Source organism: Aedes albopictus, chromosome 2 (genome assembly GCF_035046485.1).
Source record: "Aedes albopictus strain Foshan chromosome 2, AalbF5, whole genome shotgun sequence".
Lineage (NCBI taxonomy): Eukaryota > Metazoa > Arthropoda > Insecta > Diptera > Culicidae > Aedes > Aedes albopictus.
Genome location: NC_085137.1, coordinates 51,887,811 through 51,910,597, shown reverse-complemented (window position 1 = coordinate 51,910,597; position 22,787 = coordinate 51,887,811). Strand labels below are relative to the sequence as shown.

The 22,787-nt window shown below is 40.6% G+C and overlaps 1 protein-coding gene across 1 annotated transcript; it reads left to right on the top strand.

Moving 5' to 3' along the window:
- Positions 1-6,665: 6,665 nt before the first annotated feature.
- LOC134287596 (coiled-coil domain-containing protein 85C-A-like) lies at positions 6,666-17,612 on the top strand (the record flags this gene model as incomplete). The annotated part of the gene is given in 3 exon segments (XM_062849684.1): positions 6,666-6,854; positions 6,916-7,185; positions 15,978-17,612. Coding segments are annotated over 3 exon segments (870 nt in total), but the record flags the coding sequence as incomplete, so codon positions are not given.
- Between the last annotated feature and the right edge of the window lie 5,175 nt (positions 17,613-22,787).

The window sequence follows — 22,787 nt, the reverse complement described above, 5'->3', positions numbered from 1 at the left end:
AAGGGAGACCCCGTGGGCGCATCAACATTGGATGCGCGCGAAAGCACATGTTTGTGGTTTATGGCATCTGGGAACGAATCATCTGCAGACTGCACAGCAGATGCTTTCAACAGCTCAGTCCTAACTCTATTATTGGGGATGGGTCGATCTTTGCTTGTTTGTACATATTAGAAACAAAAAAAGTTTATTTTCATGAACAGAAGCAGCCCTCAATATACTATTTAAGGTCCCTATACTGCTATTCTACGTCCGATTGTCCCATGTTATATGGGAATCCCACATAACAAAAAAAAATGGTCAAATGGTAAAGAACATTTTCAGCCAATAACTGTAGAAGTGCTCACAGAATACAGCTTTGTTTTAGTGAGGTCGTTAAGCCCAGAAGAAGAAAATAAGAGAAATGCTTAACCCTTTGAGGCCGGATTTTTTCAAAGCGTTATTATAGTATTATTTTTCTACGTATTTATGTAGAGAGTACCGACAACAGCATAATAGAGGTAGAATATGATGCAGAATTTTTTTTCTGGATATCCTAGATCATCCAAAGTATTCTTGAGCTTAGATCCCAATGTCTATGGGTGTAACGGTAACTTCTTGCATTATACAAAGCTACACGCAGAAAAAAACTATGTTGAAATCAAACATATTTGAGGTAAATTCAAATATATTGTTATTTTGTTCAGGCCACAAAAATAAAACTGTTTGGAGTAAATTGATTGATTGATTGATTTGTCTTTATTTGAGAGACTTTCAGCCCTTGGCTGGTTCGTCTCTCTTTTGGAGTAAGTCGAACGTCACATTTGAAGCTAATGCAATTCATGTTTGAAACAAAAATGCATCTTCTGACAGATTCTTCTTCTTTTTCTTCTTTATGGCTCTACGTCCCAACTGGGACTTGGCCTGCCTTGCTTCAACTTAGTGTTCTTTGAGCACTTCCACTCCACAGTTATTGATTGAAGGGCATTCTTTGCCTGCCATTGCATGAAATTGTATATTATGAGGCAAGTACAATGATACACTATGCCCAGGGAGTCGAGAAATTTTCCCGACCGGAACGGGAATCGAACGCGCCGTCTCCGGATTGGCGATCCATAGCCTTAACCACTAGGCTAACTGGAGACCCCCCTGACAGATTATGTTAGAAATAAATGCAAAAGTTTTTTTGTTTTTTTTTTTTTGTGGCAGGTCGGCCCTACGGAAATATTTGTTTTCCCATTAAACTTATTAAGTGTGTTAGGTGTGGCTTCGTGGTCGTGCGGCTAGTGTCACGTGTCTGTGTCTTTAAAGTCATTTCCTTCCCTGGAAAAACTACCTCTCGTGTTGTACTTACAATGCTAACATCAAGTGTACATCTATTAGATAACATACGCTCCTGAAAACAACGGGATTTCGTGAAAACTTTTGGTGAACCTTGCCTTTTTTTACAGGAGGAAATCTTGTTAGGTGTTGCAGCTGGAACTTGTAAGCGACGGCGGAACAGGATATTGCCGTAATCAATATGCAATTGCGTTAGTTTTAAAAATTAAAATTTTAATTTTAAACATTTTATCAGTTTACCGAATAAACTAGATTATTTCTGTTTCAAACGAACGAAATTTGTCTCCGTGTACAATTTGTAACCTATCTCGTCCAGTAAGCCCTCTGAAAGTTCAATATACAATATCAGATCGGTCGAGATATCCGAGGTCATCCAAACTGCTCTTGAGTTCAGTTTCTAAAGTCTACGGGTGTAACCATATCTTCTTTCATTATTCAAAGCTACGATTTGTAATCTATCATGACAATTTAAGGGTTCTGAAAGTTCAATAGACAGTATCAGATCAATCGGGATATCCTAGGTCGCCCAAACTGTTCTTGAGTTTGGATCTCAAAATCTATGGGTGTAGCGCTATCTTTTTTTTTATTATACATAGCTACGATTCATAATCTGTCATGTACATTAAGTCTTCTGAAAGTGTAATAGACAGTATTAGATCAGTCGGGATATCCAAGGTCGCCCAAACCATTCTTGAGTTCAGGTCCTAAAGTCTATGAGTGTAACAATATCTTCTTCTATTGTACAAAGCTACGATTCGTAATCTATCATATCCAGTAAGTCTTACGGGTGTAGCGGTATCTTCTTTTATTATACAAAGCTACGATTTGTAATCTATCATATCCAGTAAGTCTTCTGAATGTTCATTGGGGTCATCCAAACTATTACGATTTTTAAAATTTAGCATCTATAGCTACAGAAGTTTCTGTTTTGACTATATATAGTTATGTTGCATAATCTATTATACTTCCTGGAGCTGCACAGAGTGCAGTCAGAGACTTTAACATAACTTCGGGATATTCAGAATAGAACACACTTTCCTGCAATACATATATTATATGGAGTCTATAGCAGTAATAATATATTTTTACTATTTTATTACTAACCGTAATAATTGAACCTAATTCATTTACTTAGGGTGGTGCGAAGGTGAATCTTTTTCGACCGCAGATTCTTGGGGAGTCCATGGTAGGCCCGACTTCCACTGATAATGCGCCTTCGTATTCCACGGTTAACGTTGTTGTCTGTCGTTAACAAGGACCCGAGGCATATGAAGTCCTCGACCACCTCGAAAGTGTCCCCGTGTATCGTAACATTGCTGCCTGCCTAGGCTTGCCCAGTCGTTCGCGGTTCTACCTGCCGACATGTACTTCGTTTTCGACACGTTCGCCATTAGTCCAACTTTTGCTGCTTCACGTTTCAGGCGGCTGTACAGTTCTGCCACCGTTCTCTATTCTACCGTACTCTAGAGACACGGTGTTTCTAAATGACATCTGAGATTTCAAGAGCTTCACGGATCCTAAATTATTCTTGTAGTTTTGAAGGACTTCATTATAGGACAGTTTGGATGACCCTGAATGTCCCAAAGGTTTATAGAGACTTAGTAGACTTCAAATTGGTCCAGTCACCAAGGTTAAATATGTAACGTTGCTCAGTATATTAGATATGGTTGCTGTTACGAGTGTAGACCTGAAGTTCTGAACTCTAAGAAAGTTTGGCTGACCTGGAATATCCCTATAGTGTTTCTAAATGACATTTTAGATTTCAAGAGCTTTACGAATCCCAGCAGATTATGTACTGCTGTTATTTATGGCGAAAACACATACAATAATTCTTGTAGACTTGAAGGACTTCACTATAACACAGTTTAGACGACCCTGAATGTCCCAAATATTTATAATAATTTCTAGTAGGCTTCAGGTTGATCCAGTAACCGCGGTTGGTTATGCAACGTTACTTAGCGTAACAGATATGGCTACTATTACGAGTGTAAACTTGAAGTTCTGAACTCCAAGGTAGTTTGACTGACCTGGAGTATTCCTAGAGTGTCTATTAATGACATTGGCGATTTCAAGGGATAATTTGTTAATAGTTTGAAATATGAATGTATGTTAACGGATGTATAACAAAAATGGATAAAAAAAATTAGTTATAAAAAAAGGGCTCTACCCCATTTGGCATAATGCCATTTGGTATTATGACATTTGGCATAATGCAATTCGGCATAAAAGCCATTTGGCATAACGGCCATTTGGCATAATAGTCATTTGGCATAACAAAGATTATGTACATTCTTACCAAGAAGGCTGTTCTTCGTATTATGGTAAGCGGCATTATGCCAAATGGCTGTTATGCCGAATGGCATTTATGCCAAATGGCATCGTTTCTCTAAATTTCATGGTGTTCAGGATGTTGTAAGTTGTCAATAAAGCCCTAAATACAAATATTCCCATTTTTACTTATTAGAGGACATAATTCACAGCAACTTTTCCGAAAACAGTATTCTGTTTTATTGAATGTGTGAATTTATACAGGCGTTTCTATGTTGGAGTAATGTATGACCCCTCCGGCTCCAAAGAGTTAAGGGGGAAGGCAAAAGGGGTTGTAAAGTAGCTTGATAGCGGGAAAGACAATGAAAGCTTGAAGTAGATAGAGGAAATTTTAGAAGACCCAAAAGTAGTTAAGGAAGTTACAATTTTGGTTGGAGAGGAGGGCCAGGGATTGGAAGTGGTTGTTCACCTGTTGCCCAGCAAACACACGATCGTATACGATATATATATATGATATTCCATGGGATGCTTAAGTGGAGGCGATTACGTACACTTTAGACGCAGGTAAATGGGAGCATGTGCGCATATGGCCTCCACTTTAGCATCCTATGTAACATCATATAAAACTCCATGCTCGACCATTATCTGCCATAACTCACTAAATCGTACGCAACCTTGACATTAATAAACAGGTGATGGTTTTGCAAGTAGTGCTCCCGAAATTTATCGAGAGTCACATTCACGAAAACCCTCCTTATATTTTCCGACGGAGAGTCCTCCTCGATCGGCCTCAGCCTGTTTGTTCGCTGGATTGAGGAGTGTTATTCTTCTGTAATTTGCGCATTCCAGTCGATGCCATTTCTTGTATAGAGAGCATAGGAGACCATCCAACCAATTAGCAGGTAGTTCTTGCTCTTTGCATATCCTCAATACAATACGGTGTAAGACTTGATACAGTTGCTAAAAACCGTGCTTGAAAAGCTCGGCCGGGAGTTCATTCTACCCAGCACTGCCGTAATTCTGCAAAGTGACGTAAGCGCCATTCAAAATTTCGATATTTTCAGGTATATTATATATAATATCTGGGGAAAGAATAACACTGTGGTATTCCTGCTGTATTAGAATGCAAGATCTAGTCGTAATCTATCATCTATGGAAAGAAACTTAGAGGATAAGTAAGAGTTTTATGCATCATAACTAAAAAATGGGCCAAAACTTTCAATGTCGCTTACGTCACTTTGCAGAATTGCGGCAGAGCAGCCTTGTTGTTCTTCAGATCTTAATGGCTGCCTTGACCTTGTCAAGCGTAGGACGTTCCACAGCCTGCCCGTCGTGTTTCCTCGGCTTCGATAAATCCCTGGGAAACAATTCCTTGGGAAACAGTGCTCTCTCCAGCTGGCTGCCACCTTTTTGTCTGTCAGCAAGTTTACGGGAGAAGGCGCTGTTTTTCTCCTTACGCCACTGCCAGTTTCGTAAAACTTCCGCATATCATTCTGTCCCATACTCTTTTGCGCCTGAGCAATCACATCACGTCATATGCGCTAATTCCCGTCACGTCAGACAGAAAATAGACACTAGTTACAGATATTTCCACTTGCCTTTGTCAATGGCCTATCAGATAGAAGCAAAAAGATGTAGACTATCACTAACCAGCCCATATAGCACTGGAAATTGACTAACAAGGCGAAATTTCACGTTACAATTTCGCTCCACTTACGAGTTGAAAAGTTTTCTCGTTTTGCATACGACGAATGCAACCACACTAAAGCAGCAGTTAGCCGAAATGTCTTCATAGTCGTGCAACTATAACTTCGCCAGATTCACTTGTTGAACCAACCTTCAGTTCAAAAGCTCTGTGGCACTTCAAAGTTAGTAGGATTTCACTGCTGCAGAATGCGGCAGAAGTTGTGCAATTAATCAAATAAATTATCTTTTCCCATCGGTAAAGTGTAAACAACAACTTGTCTTTGCCTAGAAAGCATGCAAGCAAATGTTTGCGTAGATTTCTACATACGAAACATCGTACGTCACAACCATAGAGAAGGATTTCTTCGTTGTCCTGTGATGGCGTTTAATGATCTGGTGGACAAAATATCAATTGAAATATTCAGGTCATTATTCCAAAGCTACAATTTAAAAGCAACCTGCTGGATTGCGAAGAATTTGACCGACTTTTCGAATAAACACCTACCTATGATAATCTTTGATCGTTTTGTGTACCATAATATTATGTAGAAGGTGTGCCGATAACTGAATTCAGGTTGTGCCCAAAATAGACGTGGACTAGACGGGAACAGAATTCAAGGGGCAGTTATTTAATCTTATTATTTTAAGGAATTACAGTTCTTTCACAATATTTGTTTTACATTATTTGAAAGCTATAAATAGCTATAAAAAGTTATAAATTGATAATTGATACCAAATTGGCCATGAGACATTAGGCGAGGTGCAAAATTATACTCGATCATTATTGGTCGGTGAATAGTTAGATGGGAATAAGGTTAAACCCTTTTAAGGAATTCAAAAAACAAAAAAAAAATGAACAGGCTTCCACTCTTCCCTAGCAGTAATGTTCTGTCGTGGTATGTTTCCACGTTATTTTGTAATGAATATTTTGAACTTGTAACCGACCCTGCCCTCTTTCGTTTTCTCTGCTGGCATCCTAAATTCCTCAGCTATGTTTCTTAAGATTAAAATGAAATTCCAGAAATGATATTTATAACTAACTTTCGTTTCCGTTACCGACATGGCAAACACTTCTACAGCTGATTTATCTCGCACCACGTACAATTAATTAGGACTAGCACTATAATTAATTATGCAAATATACTTAACTTACCCACCTCCTTGCAAGTGTAACTGACTGCTCACGATTTCATGGCACTATTGTACCTCCCTCGGAGCTGATGATGTTTACGTGTTTGGTTAAAGTCTATCATATTTTCTAAATACCAGCACTTGGACAAACCGCGGCTTTCGAGCCCATGCTCGAAATTGTTCGATCATGGTTTCGATCAGATCACTCTTCATCCCCCTTGTAAGATAAGTTAAATTTATCTTATTTTTCTTCACATCCGCAGAATCTCCTCGCCGAGCTGCGAGCGCTGAAAGAGGCTAACCAGCGGCTAAGCGATGACAACCAGGAGCTGCGCGATCTGTGCTGCTTCCTGGACGACGACCGGCAGAAGGGACGCAAGTTGGCACGCGAATGGCAACGATTCGGCCGGTACACGGCCAGTGTGATGCGGCAGGAGGTTTCCGCTTATCAGGTTCGATCGGATGTGATTTATTCTTAGATCCATTTATATAACGACTTATTCGTACTTTTAGACAAAACTGCGGCAGCTGGACGACAAGCAGCAGGAGCTGATTCGGGACAATCTGGAGCTGAAGGAGTTGTGTCTGTATTTGGACGAGGAACGATCGAACACCAATCGGCCGGCAGCGGTTTGCGGAAACTGTGGAGCGGCCCCCGGTAGTACGACCAGTGCGAATGCTGTTCCCCTCCGGGACGACGGAGATGGAAGCAGCTCGAGCACGAACGCTGATGAGAATATCCACCAGATAGGAGGAGGGCAGTTCGGCAGGAATGGATTAACGGTGAGTAAATTGGGAGAGCACCTTACTCACCTTACCGGTCAGACTAAGGCCTGAGTGACCTCTGCTGTACATAGGAGTTGTCTTCATTCTACTCGGTCCATGACTGCGTGTCTCCAGTTCCGTACCCTGCGAAAGGTCTGCAAATCGTACTCCACTTGATCGACCCACCTAGCTCACTGCGCTCCACATCTTCTTGTATCGGTTGGATGGCTCTCGAGAATCATTATAATTGGGTTGCTATCCGACATCCTGATGACGTGGCCTGCCCACCGTAGCCTCCCGATTTTCGCGGTATGGACGATGGTTGGTTCTCTTAGCAGCTGATGCAGTTCGTGCTTCTTTCGCCTTCTCCAAGTCCCGTCTTCCATTTGCACTCCGCCGTAGATGGTACGCAACACCTTCCGTTCGAAAACTCCAAGGGCGCGTTGGTCCTCCGCACGTAGAGTCCATGCCTCGTGTCCATAAAGGACTACCGGTCTAATTAGCGTCTTGTAGATAGACTTTGTTCGATCGTATAGTTTTGTGGAGTCCAAAGTAAGCTCGGTTTCCTGCTACAATGCGTATCTGAATTTCTCTGTTGGTGTCGTTGTCGGCGGTCACTAGTGAACCCAAGCACACGAATTCTTCAAGCGCCTCGATTTCATCACCGTCAATAGAAATTCGGGGTGGTGGGCGAGGTGATTCCTCCCTGGAACCCTTTGCCATTATGTACAGTCGAGACTCTTATAAGATCACTGGTCGGGGGGCGCAATAGGAATCCGCTTAATAGGAGATTAACAGCTTATGGGATTTCGGCATTTTGGGGGTGTGGCCTATTATCTCGGGTGTGTTAAGAGTTAACGCAACACTTTCTTCGGCAAAATTTTAGGGCTTGATAAGATCTACCATTTAGAACTTTGGTTCATATGATTAGTTGGCAATTTGGCCGCTAGAGGGACCATCAACAATTTGATGCTAAATTGCACTACGGGAACCATATCAGGTTGTCAAGCAAACGTTACGATATGCGACAGCTCAAGATCCTGATAATTTGGAAGGATAGTGTCTTCGGGAAAGTTGTTGGGTACGCCAATAACTTACTGACGATGAGTTGCGAAGTTCGAAATTCCTCCACTGGGCGGCGCTAGTGAGCAAGTAAAATTTCAAAACCTCATATCTCAGAATCCCGATAACTTAGGAAGATGGTGTCTTCGGCAAAGTTGATCAGTATGACATGAAATTACATAAAAATAAACACTTGTTTCGCAATTCTGCCACTAGGCGGCGCTAGTGAACATGCAAATTTTAGAAATCTCATAGCTCAGAATCCCGATAACTTAGGAAGATGGTGTCTTCGGTAAAGTTGATCAGTATGACATAAACTTACATAAAAATAAACACTTGTTTCAAAATTCTGCAACTAGGAGGCGCTAGTGAACTTGCAATTTTTAGAAATCTCATAGCTCAGAATTCTGATAACTTAGGAAGTTGGTGTTTTCGGCAAAGTTGATCAGTATGACATAAACTTACATAAAAATAAACATTCGTTTCGCAATTCTGCCACTAGGCGGCGTTTACCGGGTTTTTTCGTCTTTTTTCGACTTTTTTGGCGGTTTTTCGGCTTTGCATGTTCACTAGCGCCGCCTAGTGGCAGAATTGCGAAACAAGTGTTTATTTTTATGTAAGTTTATGTCACTCTGATCAACTTTTCCAAAGACACCAACTTTCTAAGTTATCAGGATTTGAGCTATGAGATTTCTAAAATTTGTATGTTCACTAGCGCCGCCTAGTGGCAGAACTGCGAAACAATTGTTTATTTTTATGTAAGTTTATGTCATTCTGATCAACTTTGCCAAAGACACCGTCTTTCTAAGTTATCGGGGGGAGCGACACTAATTTTGCTGAGCCGAAAAACCGCCAAAAAAATCGAAAAAAGATGAAAAAACCCGGTAAACGCCACCTAGTGGCAGAATTGCGAAACAAGTGTTTATTTTTATGTAAGTTTATGTCATACTGACCAACTTTGCCGAAAACACCAACTTCCTAAATTATCAGGATTCTGAGCTATGAGATTTCTAAAATTTCAAAGTTCACTAGCGCCTCCTAGTGGCAGAATTTTGAACCAAGTGTTTATTTTTATGTAAGTTTATGTCATACTGATCAACTTTGCCGAAGACACCAACTTCCTAAGTTATCAGGATGCTGAGCTTTGAGATTTTTAAAATTTGCAAGTTTACTAGCGCCTCCTAGTGGCAGAATTTTGAAACAAGTGTTTATTTTTATGTAAGTTCATGTCATTCTGATAGACTTTTCCGAAGACACCAACTTTCTAAGTTATCGGGGGGAGCGACACTAGTTTTGCCAAGCCGAAAAACCGCCAAAAAAATCGAAAAAAGACGAAAAAACCCGGTAAACGCCGCCTAGTGGCAGAATTGCAAAACAAATGTTTATTTTTATGGAAGTTTATGTTATACTGATCAACTTTGCCGAAGACACCAACTTTCTAAGTTATCAGAATTCTGAGCTATGAGATTTCTAAAATTTGCATGTTCACTAGCGCCGCCTAGTGGCAGAATTGCGAAACAAGTGTTTATTTGTATGTAAGTTTATGTCATACTGATCAACTTTGCCGAAGACACCATCTTCATAAGTTATCGGGATTCTGAGATATGATGTTTTGAAATTTTACTTGCTCACTAGCGCCGCCCAGTGGAGGAATTTCGAACTTCGCAACTCATCGTCAGTAAGTTATTGGCGTACCCAACAACTTTCCCGAAGACACTATCCTTCCAAATTATCAGGATCTTGAGCTGTCGCATATCGTAACGTTTGCTTGACAACCTGATATGGTTCCCGTAGTGCAATTTAGCATCAAATTGTTGATGGCCCCTCTAGCGGCCAAATTGCCAACTAATCATATGAACCAAAGTTCTAAATGGTAGATCTTATCAAGCCCTAAAACTTTGCCGTAGAAAGTATTGCGTTAACTCTTAACACACCCGAGATAATAGGCCACACCCCCAAAATGCCGAAATCCCGTAAGCTCTTAGTCTCCTATAACGCTCACCCCTGTCTAGTAGGAGTTCGTTTAATAGGAGTCCGTTTAATAGGAATTCGTTTAGTAAGAGACTCGACTGTACTTTGTCTTCGACACATTAACCCTTTATAAGGCCGAGAAAACTAGAAGAGTTGTCAACGCATACTATTATGGAAATGATTATATACATGATTTCAAGTACAAAACAATTTTTGTTTGAAAGAAACTCTCAAAAATCTAGGTGGCAATATAGTTGCCACTGCCCGTTTACCCCAAAAACAAGCTTTTGAGGTGGCAATATAGTTGCCACTGCCCGTTTAGGGTACTTTTCTTCTTTTGACTTCGACAAAAAAAAAAACAGAAAAGAGATTTTAGAGTGGATTAGGGCTTAACCCATAATATAAACTGTGTAGTTCAGCTCGTGTCAACCCATAATTTGATTATTTCTTAAAATATTCACCAAATCTATAATTTTACAAAAAGTTTGAGCTAATTTTCTTCACGTGGTCAAATTTAGCCATTTTTGAGACTACAAATGGCTCCAAAATTGTTGTTAGAGCTTTGTTTAGTACCAAACAAATACCAGGCGTTGTTAATAATCCCAATTTTGCGTAAACCAAAACAAAAGTTCGAAATAAATTGTTATATAACAGAAAAAATACAAACAGTAGGTGGCAATATAGTTGCCACTGCCTTATAAAGGGTTAAAGACTAATCCGATTCGCCTGGCTTCACTTTCAGAAATTTTACGGAAAAAATGAGTCAATTTCGTGGGGGTAATTCTTCCGAATCAGTAAAAAGTCGCAGAAAAAAGTTTTCTTACAGTTTAGCTAACAGTTCCTGCTGTGATTTATACAGAAATATCTGGTAGATTCTTTCAGGATGCCTTGCGGGGATTCCTGCTGGTTATCCTCCAGATAACCCAGGACTCCTAAGATCAATTACTGAAAAAGTCTTAGCTGCATTGCCGAAGATTTATGAGTAGGAATATCAGAAGAAATTTTAGACGGAATTTCTGGTGATATTCCAAAAGAAATTCCTTAGAGAATCCATGGAGAAATCTCTAAAAAAATCTCAGCAAGATTTTTTAGAGACATCCTATTAGGCATTTGTAGACTCAAAGAGAATTTCTCCAAAAAATTCTCAATGGGTTCCAGCAAAAGTTCCTCTAGGCATTTTGACATCAACATTTCAAAAGGGCGTAACTGTATTTTGAAACAAACCCCATTTTCACATCTTTGGATCGTATTTCATTGTGCTCATGCAATCCACCGCAGTTATCGGAAAGATGAGCAGTTAATCTGTCTAGTTATGTTTGTGAATTACGTGGGTGATATAAAATACGAACCACAACTTTGCAGATGTATCCAAAGGAAGCTACGCCCTTTTGTTTGTGTTGATTTGTCCGTGGTTTTCTCCAGGAGTTTTTTTTTTCAGGAATTTCTCTAGGAATTGTCCACAGGGATTCCTGCAGAAGTTCCTTCTGTGATTTCTTATTTTTTTTCAGTAATTCCTTCAAGAATATCTCCTGGAATTCCTCTTCCTATTCCTACTGGAAATTCTCTTCAGTTTCCTTTGTCTATTGATATTGCACTTGGAATGCTTCTGTGATTTTTCCAGAAGTCATGCTGAGATTCCTCAAGCATTCCTGCATGAAATATTTCAGAAGTTTTTGGAGGATTCCTTCAGATATACCATATGGAAATGTTCAAGCCATGTCAGCAAGAATGCTTGGAAAAATCCTGATTGGAGTTCCTGAAGGAATCCAAGCGAGAATTTCTGGTGGTATTCCGAGAGGAATTCCTAGAAGAAACGTTCCAGAAATCCCTAAAGGAATCATTGGGTGAATCCTTGGACAAATCCATGGAGGAATCCCAGCAGAAATTTCTAATAGATACCACTTCCTGGAGGGATTCCAAGAGGATCTCTTAAAAGATTTTTCTAGCAATTTTTCTTTGAATTCCTAAGGGGTTACCCCGAAAATTCTTCATAGGATTCCTCCAAGATTTACTCCTAGGATTTTTCAAGGAAGTCCTCCTGAAGTACTTCCAGATATTACTACTACGATTCTTTCAGTGATTTCTTCAAGGATTTCATACAGTGATAACTGCTGGAATTTCGTCGGAAATTCTTTCTTAGCTTTCTGGAGCATTTTCAGAGGAATATTTCCGATTATTGCGTTTGAGAGTCTTTCGGGAATTTTTGGAGGATTCCTTTCAGGTATTAGATGAGAAACCCAGATGAAAATTCTTCAGAACGCTTTCCAGAAATTTATAGACAATTCCCAGCAGTAGCTGTTGAAACAATCCCGGTAGGATTCCCTGTAGGAATACCACATTTCTGAAGAAACCTATGAAATAATTATAGGACGAAATGCTGGAGGAATCATAGTAGGAATTTCTAACGGTAAAGCCAGAAGATTCTCGGGTGAATCCTTGCAGAAATTGCTTTGAAAAAATGTCAAGAGGAATTCCTGGAGAAATCTTTGCAAAAATCTCTGAAGGAGCTATAGGAGAATCTGGAGGAGCAAGCATTCCTGGAAGGTTTCAGGAAGTATCTACTGATCTACTCGGAAATGTTTCCAAAGATTCCTTCGAATATCCATTCTCCTTCGATTTCTTTGCCAAATTCTTCCAGGGGTTCTATCGGGATTCCTATAGTGATTTTTTGGAAATTCTTTTAGCGGTCCATTTCCAAGATTTCTTTTAGGAAATCATCTGGGTGATTCCATTTGGGATCCTTGAGTATTGTTTTGCAATTCTTTCCAGGGATATCTTCAAAAATTCACCCAGGCATACCTTTAATATTTTCTACAGGGAATTTTTCCAGACACGAATGCCACATAAGTGGTAAAGTGTCTTTAATAAATATTAATAATAATAACAGGGAATTTTTAACAGGGATTCTGGAGTTTTTCTAGATGCTCCTTTGTATTTTCCTTCATGAACCCATCCTCTAACACTTTCTTTCCCCAAGGATTTCTTCAGAAATTCCTCCGGAGCTTGAAAACTTCAGCGATTGCATTTCAAATCGCTCCGGAGCTTCTTTCTGCGATTCGTTTACGATAAATTTTAGTGATTCTTCCAGAGATTCTTTATGAAACTCCCCAATTAAGTACTTAGGAAAGTTTTTAGTGATGCTTTCGGAATATGTTTTGCAGGGATTGCTACGTAATTTTTCCTAGAGTTCGCTCCGAGAAGTCCTCGAAAGATTCCTTCAGAAATTTATGCAATGATTTATTCGGAAATTCCTCTCCAGAGTGCCCGAGTCCGTGGCGCAGTTGATCGCATGTCCCCTTTCATTTGCGGATGGTCATGGGTTTGATATATTATTCTGGATAAAAAATATGAAGTTGGTGCCAGAAATTTATTTGAATATCTTTGCTAAAACTTGTGTGAATCATCATTATGAGAATATCTTTCTGAAGTTTACATTTTTCACGAAAACAAAAATCTGCCATAAGATCAAAGCTTTTGCAATAATTATACTGAAACCTTCATTCTACTAGAACTGAATCTCAAGAGAAACGTCTTGTACATTCGCGGAAAGTATTTCTGTAGATATTCTTGGGGAATACTCTCCAAGTGATCCTGAAATGATCGGAACTATGCTCTTCATTACCTGGAAGTACTCACAGTTCTGAACAACTTTGCCGAACATCGCACCTTCCTGTCTGGCTTAAATCTCGTGCTATATCCCACCAAAGTCGTAGCGGAAGTAACTATGTACACGTTGTGGTGAAATTCTGAACTATGCTCTTCATAATCTGGAAGTACTCGTAGTCCTGAACAACTTTGCTAAAGATCATACCTCCCTATCTGGCTTCAATTTCGTGCTATATCCCACAAAAGTCATACCGGAAGTCATTATGTACACTAGTGCCACGCGCTGGTGAAATTTGGAACTATGCTCTGCATGACCTGGAAGCAGGGATGCCAGATGATTTTTTTTGAAAAATCTGTGTCACTATTTCTAAAAATCTGGGTTTTACACAAAATTTGGGTGAAAAATATGAATCCCATACAAACAATAGTTCCTCTAGTCCAAAAATCAGTACTTTATATAAAACGGAATCTGTACGAATGCTCAAAAATCTGTATAATACAGATAAATCTGTATAGATGGCATCCCTGCCTGGAAGTACTGGTAGTCCTAAACAATTTTGTCGAAGATCGTACCTTCCTCTCTGGCTTCGATCTTGTGATATATCTCACTAAAATCGTACCGGAAGTAACTATGTACACTAGCGCCACTATGCTCTTCATGGCGTAGAAGTACTCGTAGACCTGAACAACTTTGTCGAAGATCGCACTTTCCTATCTGGCTTCAATCTCGTTCTATATCCCACCAAGGTCGTATCGGAAGTAGCTATGTACACTAGCGCTAAGTGGGGGTGAAATTTTGAACTATGCTCTTCTTGACCAGGAAGTAATCGTAATCCTGAACATTTTTGTCGAAGATCGTACCTTCCTATTTGGCTTCAATCTTGTGATATATCTTACTAAAGTCGTACCGGAAATCACTATGAACACTAGCGCCACATTGTGGTGAAATTCCGAACTATGTTTTTCATCACCTATAAGTACTAGTAGTCCTGAACAACTTTGCCGAAGATCGCACCTTCCTGTTTGGCAGGAATCTCGTGCTATATCCCACCAAAGTCGTACACTAGTGGCACGTGGTGGTGAAATTAGGAACTATGCTCTTCATGACCTGGAAGCACTCGTAGTCCTGAACAACTTTGCCGAAGATCGCATCTTCCTATCTGGCTTCAATCTCGTGCTATATTCCTCCAAAGTTATTCCGGAAGTAGCTATGTACACTAGCGGCACGTGGTGGAGAAATTCCGAACTATGCTCTTCATGACCTGGAAAAACTTGTAGTCCTGAACAACTTTGCCGAAGATCGTACCTCCCTATCTAGCTTCAATCAATTCCCACATGGCTTGGTCAGCCAAAGCAAAATCAAGAAATTGACATTTTTAATCTCGTGCTATATCCCTCCAAAGTCATACCGGAAGTATCTATGCACACTAGCGCCACGTGGTGGTGAAATTCGGAACTATGCTCTTCATGACCTGTAAGTACTCGTAGTCGTGAACAACTTTGGCGAAGATCATACCTCCCTATCGTGCTTCAATCTCGTGCTATATCCCACAAAAGTCGTACCAGAAGTCACTATGTACACTAGCGCCACGTGGTGGTGAAATTCGGAACTATGCTCTTCATGACCTGTAAGTACTCGTAGTCGTGAACAACTTTGGCGAAGATCATACCTCCCTATCGTGCTTCAATCTCGTGCTATATCCCACAAAAGTCGTACCAGAAGTCACTATGTACACTAGCGCCATGTGGTGGGGAAATTTGGAACTATGAAATCTAGCACCAGGAAGTGGTTGATGTTCTGAATAACTATGCCGAAGACAGAATGTTAATTGCTATCTTGTCGAGGTTCCGAAAGAACTCGCTACAAAGACATGGTACTCACAACCAATCTGGGAACAAAACGGAACCGGAAGAAGTTAAACATGTGGAACTAATGTTTTCGCCTGGTTCTCACCGGAAGCTGCATGAAATTCCAATCGACTTTCATTACACCTCTCTAGGATAGTGTAGGATTCCGTTTACGCCAAAAGATTGAAATTTGGTTCACTAACTGCTGAGATATGGATGTGCAAAAAAAATTAGTTTCACGTTTTTTTGCCTGTCGGTACTTTACGTTACAAAAACCCTGTTGGTATAAGCAGTGTTAAAATATCATCTTATATTCTTTTCAGGAACTCAACCTCCGCTCCGCCCTAAGCGACCAAACCCTGCAGTACGTCCGATCGCTTGAATCCCGAATACGACAGCTGGAAGAGGAACGATGCGCCATCCTGAAAAACGTCCAACCAATCGGACCCACCAACGGAACAGGACCCCCAGTATCGAATAACAACTCCACCAACAATCAGCCGCCACCTCCATCGTCCATTGCTGATCCCATATCGGGCCGACCGGAAGCAGTGGTGCGAGCCCTTCAGGTCCTGGAGGTCCGAGAACAACTCGAAAGGGAACGAATTGGACCGAACATCACGTCCGATCTTCAACTGGACGACGGTGAAAAAGCACTGGTACGCGAGATGTGCAACGTCGTGTGGCGAAAGTTGGAGGATGCTCCGAATACTGGAATCGATCAACACGTTTGACAGGTGGTTCCCTTGGGTCGAATGTGGTGTGCTTGAAATTTTCGGTGGGACATTTAAAGCTGTGCTTGATGATTTCAGGATATAAGTGAAAGCAATTGAAATACTACGGAGGTTACAGAACAATCTTCTCACTTGATCCATAAAAACCATCACAGGCTTCTGCTATAAGCGTAACTCCTGATTTCCTGCGAACCGCAGTTTCCCTATCTGGAGTTTCAAAATCCAGCTGAATTAGCATGACACGGCGCAATAGCTAGATAGAAACACACCCAGAGCACATGGAGGCTTCCTTGTGTAGCTTGTATTCTTGCCCTCCACCTTCATTCTTAACCCCTTTCCCCACAAACCTCAACACCGCAACTACAATGATGTACAAATTAATTATAATGATTCTTCACAGAAAATAGAAAAACACGCGGCCTGCGCGCCGCGCGCGCTCGTGTTTACTCAATAGTGAGCCAACAAGAGATGGCAGAGTCGGAAATCCCGTCGGAAAAAAATAGTTTGTGTACAGGAATGCCAACAAATCATCAGACGACAAAACAAGCCTTCAATCCGTCCCAAAATGGGGACCGGATCAAAATGTAGTGGAGCGTTGATGCGAGAGATTTCTAAAATCTCTCTGAGAGCAGTTTACTTACAGGAGAATGTAACCTAATCACTTAAAATTAACAAAGTATTTATCGTCGTTTATCGTTATATTTATGTCAATCACAAAAAAAATGATAAGATGAGAATGAAATACAATCCAACTTACCACCAAGCCAGCTAATAGCATCAAGTGTGGCCACTTTTGTGTAATTTAGTGTTGATACAGGACTAAAAAGTTTGAAGTCAGCTCTAAACTACACTAAGGGCCAACTAAATGCTAATATTAGGTTTGGTGATTATTTGGAAAGTTCAGAAAAAGTGTGGAAAATGATGATTTGCTAATGCCCGGTGACACGTTAAGTGTTTGTGGAATAATATGCTCGTCGAAATGAAGAATCAATAAATACCTTGCATGTACGGTTGAACCCAAAACGAGATTTGATTAAGAAGTATTGTAATAATGTATGCATGCCGCGTTTATAGGTAGGTTTACACAATTTACAAACTAAATAACGGAAGAAAACAATATTGGACAATATTTCAGCGCTATGTATCTGTGTATCCTAGGATTTCTTGTTAGAGGTTGTTTTTTATACATAATTTTTATTATTATTAAAATGGTTGTTATTCTTACATGCGATGTTTTAATTAGAGAAAGAAATTTTCCTCGGGGGTAATATTTTATCGGGTATGTTGAACACTTACAAACTGATTCTTAAATATCGTCGAAGTTATTTCTGTTGAATCTAGGAGTATTGACCTGGAAAGGTCTTTACAAGTTTCATCGCACCTGACTGGGAGATCGTTGCATAAACTGATTACTTGGCACAAGGTAATTAGTTAGCTAGATGGGAATAACGAAACGGGACACAACATTTTCAACTTATTGGACTCAGTGGCCTAATAAACGAAATGTGGATTAACATCATTGATGAATTCCAATAGAATTTGGTTTAACTGTCTCCGGTAAATTTGATGAAGCGTTTCCATGCATTCTGGTGAAAAAGTATTTCAACGTTAATTCGTTTATTGCATAGGGGCCCTTTAGCCACTGCTGGAGTGACGGGTTCGATTTCCGGTTAGTCCAGGAACTTTCTTTAAAATTTCTTGGGCATAGAATAGCTTCGTGTCTGCCACAAGATGTACACATGCAGAACACTAACACTAATCGGAAATGTGCGAACATACTATCTTGGACTCCTACATAAACCAGATTCTGAACTAATAACTCAGGGGCCGTCCATATACCACGTAGACAACTTGGAGGGGAAGGGGGTTCAAAAAATGTCCTCGTTTGTCCATGGAGTGGGGGTCTGTCAGATGTCCACGTGGACAACATTGATCTAAACATATAGCAATTAATATCAAGGAAACAAATCATCTCGATCAACGACGCAGCCGAGAGCACCATCGGGTACGTGGAACGGAATCGACGGAACGAATGGTTCGACGAAGAGTGCAGAACGGTTTTGGAGGAGAAGAACGCAGCGAGGGCGGTAATGCTGCAGCAAGGGACTCGACAGAACGTGGAACGATACAAACAGAAGCGGAAACAGCAGACACGCCTCTTTCGGGAGAAAAAGCGCCGCCTGGAAGAAGCGGAGTGTGAAGAAATGGAACTGCTGTGCCGTTCCCAAGAAACACGGAAGTTCTATCAGAAGCTCAACGCATCCCGCAACGGCTTCGTGCCGCGAGCCGATATATGCAGGGATAAAGACGGAGGCCTCTTGACGGACGGACGTGAGGTGATCGAAAGGTGGAAGCAGCACTTCGATCAGCACCTGAACGGCGTGGAGAACGTAGGCACGGGAGCCCACGGCAACGGAAGAATCGACGACGCCAGTGCAGCGGAGGACGAAAATGAACCAACTCCCACGCTGAGGGAAGTTAAGGATGCCATTCACCAGCTCAAAACCAACAAAGCAGCTGGTAAGGATGGTATCGCAGCTGAACTCTTCAAGATGGGCCCAGAAAAGTTGGCCACCTGTCTGCATCGGCTCATAGTCAGGATCTGGGAAACCGAACAGCTACCGGAGGAGTGGAAGGAAGGGGTAATCTGCCCCATTCACAAGAAAGGCGACCATTTGGAATGTGAGAACTTCAGGGCGATCACTATTTTGAATGCTGCCTACAAAGTGCTATCCCAGATCATCTTCCGTCGTCTGTCACCTAAAACAAATGAGTTCGTGGGAAGTTATCAAGCCGGCTTCATCGACGGCCGGTCGACAACGGACCAGATCTTTACCGTACGGCAAATCCTCCAGAAATGCCGTGAATACCAGGTCCCAACGCATCACCTGTTCATCGACTTCAAAGCGGCATACGACAGTATCGACCGCGCAGAGCTATGGAGAATCATGGACGAAAACGGCTTTCCTGGGAAGCTGACTAGACTGATTAAAGCAACGATGGACGGTGTGCAAAACTGCGTAAGGGTTTCGGGTGAACTATCCAGTTCATTCGTATCTCGCCGGGGACTGCGACAAGGTGACGGACTCTCATGTCTACTCTTCAACATCGCTCTGGAAGGTGTGATGCGACGAGCCGGGCTCAACAGCCGGGGAACGATTTTCACAAAATCCGGTCAATTTGTGTGCTTTGCGGACGACATGGACATTATCGCTAGAACATTTGGAACGGTGGCAGAACTGTACACCCGCCTGAAACGCGAAGCAGCAAAGGTCGGACTGGTGGTGAATGCCTCAAAAACAAAGTACATGCTGGTAGGCGGAACCGAAAACGACCGGATCCGTCTGGGTAGTAATGTTACGATAGACGGGGATACTTTCGAGGTGGTGGAGGAATTCGTCTACCTCGGATCCTTACTGACGGCTGACAACAACGTGAGCCGTGAAATTCGGAGGCGCATCATCAGCGGAAGTCGGGCCTACTACGGGCTCCAGAAGAAACTGCGGTCGAAAAAGATTCACCCACGCACCAAATGCACCATGTACAAAACGCTAATAAGACCGGTGATCCTCTACGGGCACGAGACATGGACCATGCTCGAGGAGGACCTACAAGCACTCGGAGTTTTCGAGCGACGCGTGCTAAGAACGATCTTCGGCGGTGTGCAGGAGAACGGCGTGTGGCGGAGAAGGATGAACCACGAGCTCGCTGCACTTTACGGCGAACCCAGCATCCAGAAGGTGGCCAAAGCCGGAAGGATACGGTGGGCAGGGCATGTTGCAAGAATGCCGGACAACAACCCTGCAAAGCTGGTGTTTGCAACTGATCCGGTTGGCACAAGAAGGCGTGGAGCGCAGAGAGCACGATGGGCGGACCAGGTGGAGCGTGACCTGGCGAGCATCGGGCGCGACCGAGGATGGAGAGCGGCAGCCACGAACCGTGTATTATGGAGAAATATTGTTGATTCAGTTTTATCTTGAATTTGATGTAATACTAAATAAATGAATGAATGAATCATTGATACAGCTCTCTTATCATTTTTTCTTTTAATAAAACCTTAATCAAAAATTATTCTGGAATTTTGAAATTTTGCGTAGATCATAACAGTATTGTAGTATCTTTAAAAGTTGTCGTTAAATTTCTTAACCTTCCGTAACTCGCGCGGTTGGCTGCTTACGTCAGCACCACACTAAAGCGGAGTACAAAAAGCGAGTTTTTTTCAACGTGTTGTACAAAATACAACAGCGCGATTACTCGAGGGTTAATGGATTACTTGCAATTTCATATCAATTTTAAAAACTACTTCTGTTTCAACCCTTCTTAATTTTGCAGTTTTACCTCATAATTTTGTTTTTTTAATTTGCCCGAACATGAAACAGTCAAAATCTTTGCACTATAATTCAATTAAAAAAAGACACTACATCGTCTTCAACCAGAGGTTATACAGACTGAACGAGCACTAGCGCACATAACTAGCGTGTGACAACGGACAACACACGAAACACCGGTGGTCCAGTGCAGAATTTTTCGTTTGACGAAAAGTTTTCACCAACTGGAGCTGGAATCGAATCCACACTCCGAGGCTTACAAAACGCCTGGACGGCTGCCGCTGCTAATCGCACGGCCACGAATCCCACAATTTCGAATCAGATTCAATTTCGAAATTGCACTATATTTTCTGTGGCTTTTACACACAACCTTAGATTGTAGAAACTTTTAGATAAATAAAATAATGATATTTTGTATTACGATAGCTATACAATATTTGAAATGCATTACATTATGAACTATTTTTGAGAAATTGTTTACAAAAAAAAAACAGTTCTCTTGAAACCTTTAAAATTCACCTTTTTATATGGTTTTAAAAATATTTAGAAAAAAACTATTTTTTCTGAAGTTCACGTGAGGAGGGAGGGGGTCGAAAACCATGATTTTCCATTCCACGTGGTATATGGACGGCCCCTAATAAATCTTAGCCACAGACAAACAGATGCACAGTGTTTTATTTTGCCGATTTTGTGCGCTTTTTTAATAACGTTTCAACCGATGATTTTAGCGATATAATTTCTTCGGAGAAGTTTCTACATTAGACAAGGCGCATCTTTTGACATAAAGAGTTGAATGATTAATCTCCCTATAAGTGAGATGAAATAAATATTTTTTTCAAAAAATGCAGATAGACGTTTGATGTCTTCGGCAAAGTTGTGCAAAATGCAATTTTGAACAACTTTGTCAAAGACGCCATAATGCTGAATCTCATACTTTACTAGATATATTGCGTTGTATGTGCATGACCCCCAGAAATCATATATTTCATCATAACTTTTTAACGGGATCTTTAAGATTTTTTGCGTCTTTTACAAAGTTGTTTCGCACGTAAAAATACATGTTTTTGCTGAACATCGAAAAACGCTAGCTTTTAAAATAACAAAGTTATTTAAAAATTAGTGATTTTATAGGGTAGCTTTGAACTGGTGTTACTTCTTTCGGCGCAAAATCGCGCAGAGAACCGTTTCGAATAATGAAACAACTATATTTCTACTATATGAAAATGGCCTTAGCTTTTGTATGCAAGTGTATTCTTTATGAGTAATGGTAAATATACAAACAATTATCAAATATTGAAATTATTCAATAACTTCTTAACTTAAAGGGATAGAATGTCGCAATGTTCAGCAAAATTGTGTATTCTTGTATGCTAAACAACTTTCTAGAACACGAAAAAATTGTAGAAAATCTTGGTAAAAAGCTATGATTATTTTAACGAATTATAAAAAAAAAATATTTAAAAATCACTCAGAAATTGATTTTTATTATAACTTTTAATCAATAATTTGTACATTATTTGCATGTTCTGCAAAATTGTTGAGCATATAAAAATACACAATTTTGCTGAACATTCTATCATTCTATCTCGTAGAATTAAGAAGTTATTAAATAATTTCAATATTTGATAATTGCTTGTTCATTTACCATAATACATAAAGAATACACTTGAATACAAAAGTTTAAGCCATTTTGATATAGAAGAAATATAGTTGTTTCATTATTCGAAACGGTTCTCTGCGCGATTTTGCGCCGAAAGCAGTTAGACGAGTTCAAAGTTACTCTTTGTAATTTTAAAAGCTAGCGTTTTTCGATGTTTAGCAAAAACATGTAGGGTCTGGGACCATTTGGGCAGGAGCACCTATTTTGGGCACTTGCTGCTATATCTCAGTCAATTTTGAACCGATTGACTAGATTTTTGAAACACGATCAGATACGCACAGTATCTAGCCATGTACAAAAATTCAAGTCAATCGGTTCAAAATTGACTGAGTTATAGCAGCAAGTGCCCAAAATAGGTGCACCTGCCCAAATGGTTCCAGACCCTATTTTTACGTGCCAAACAACTTTGTA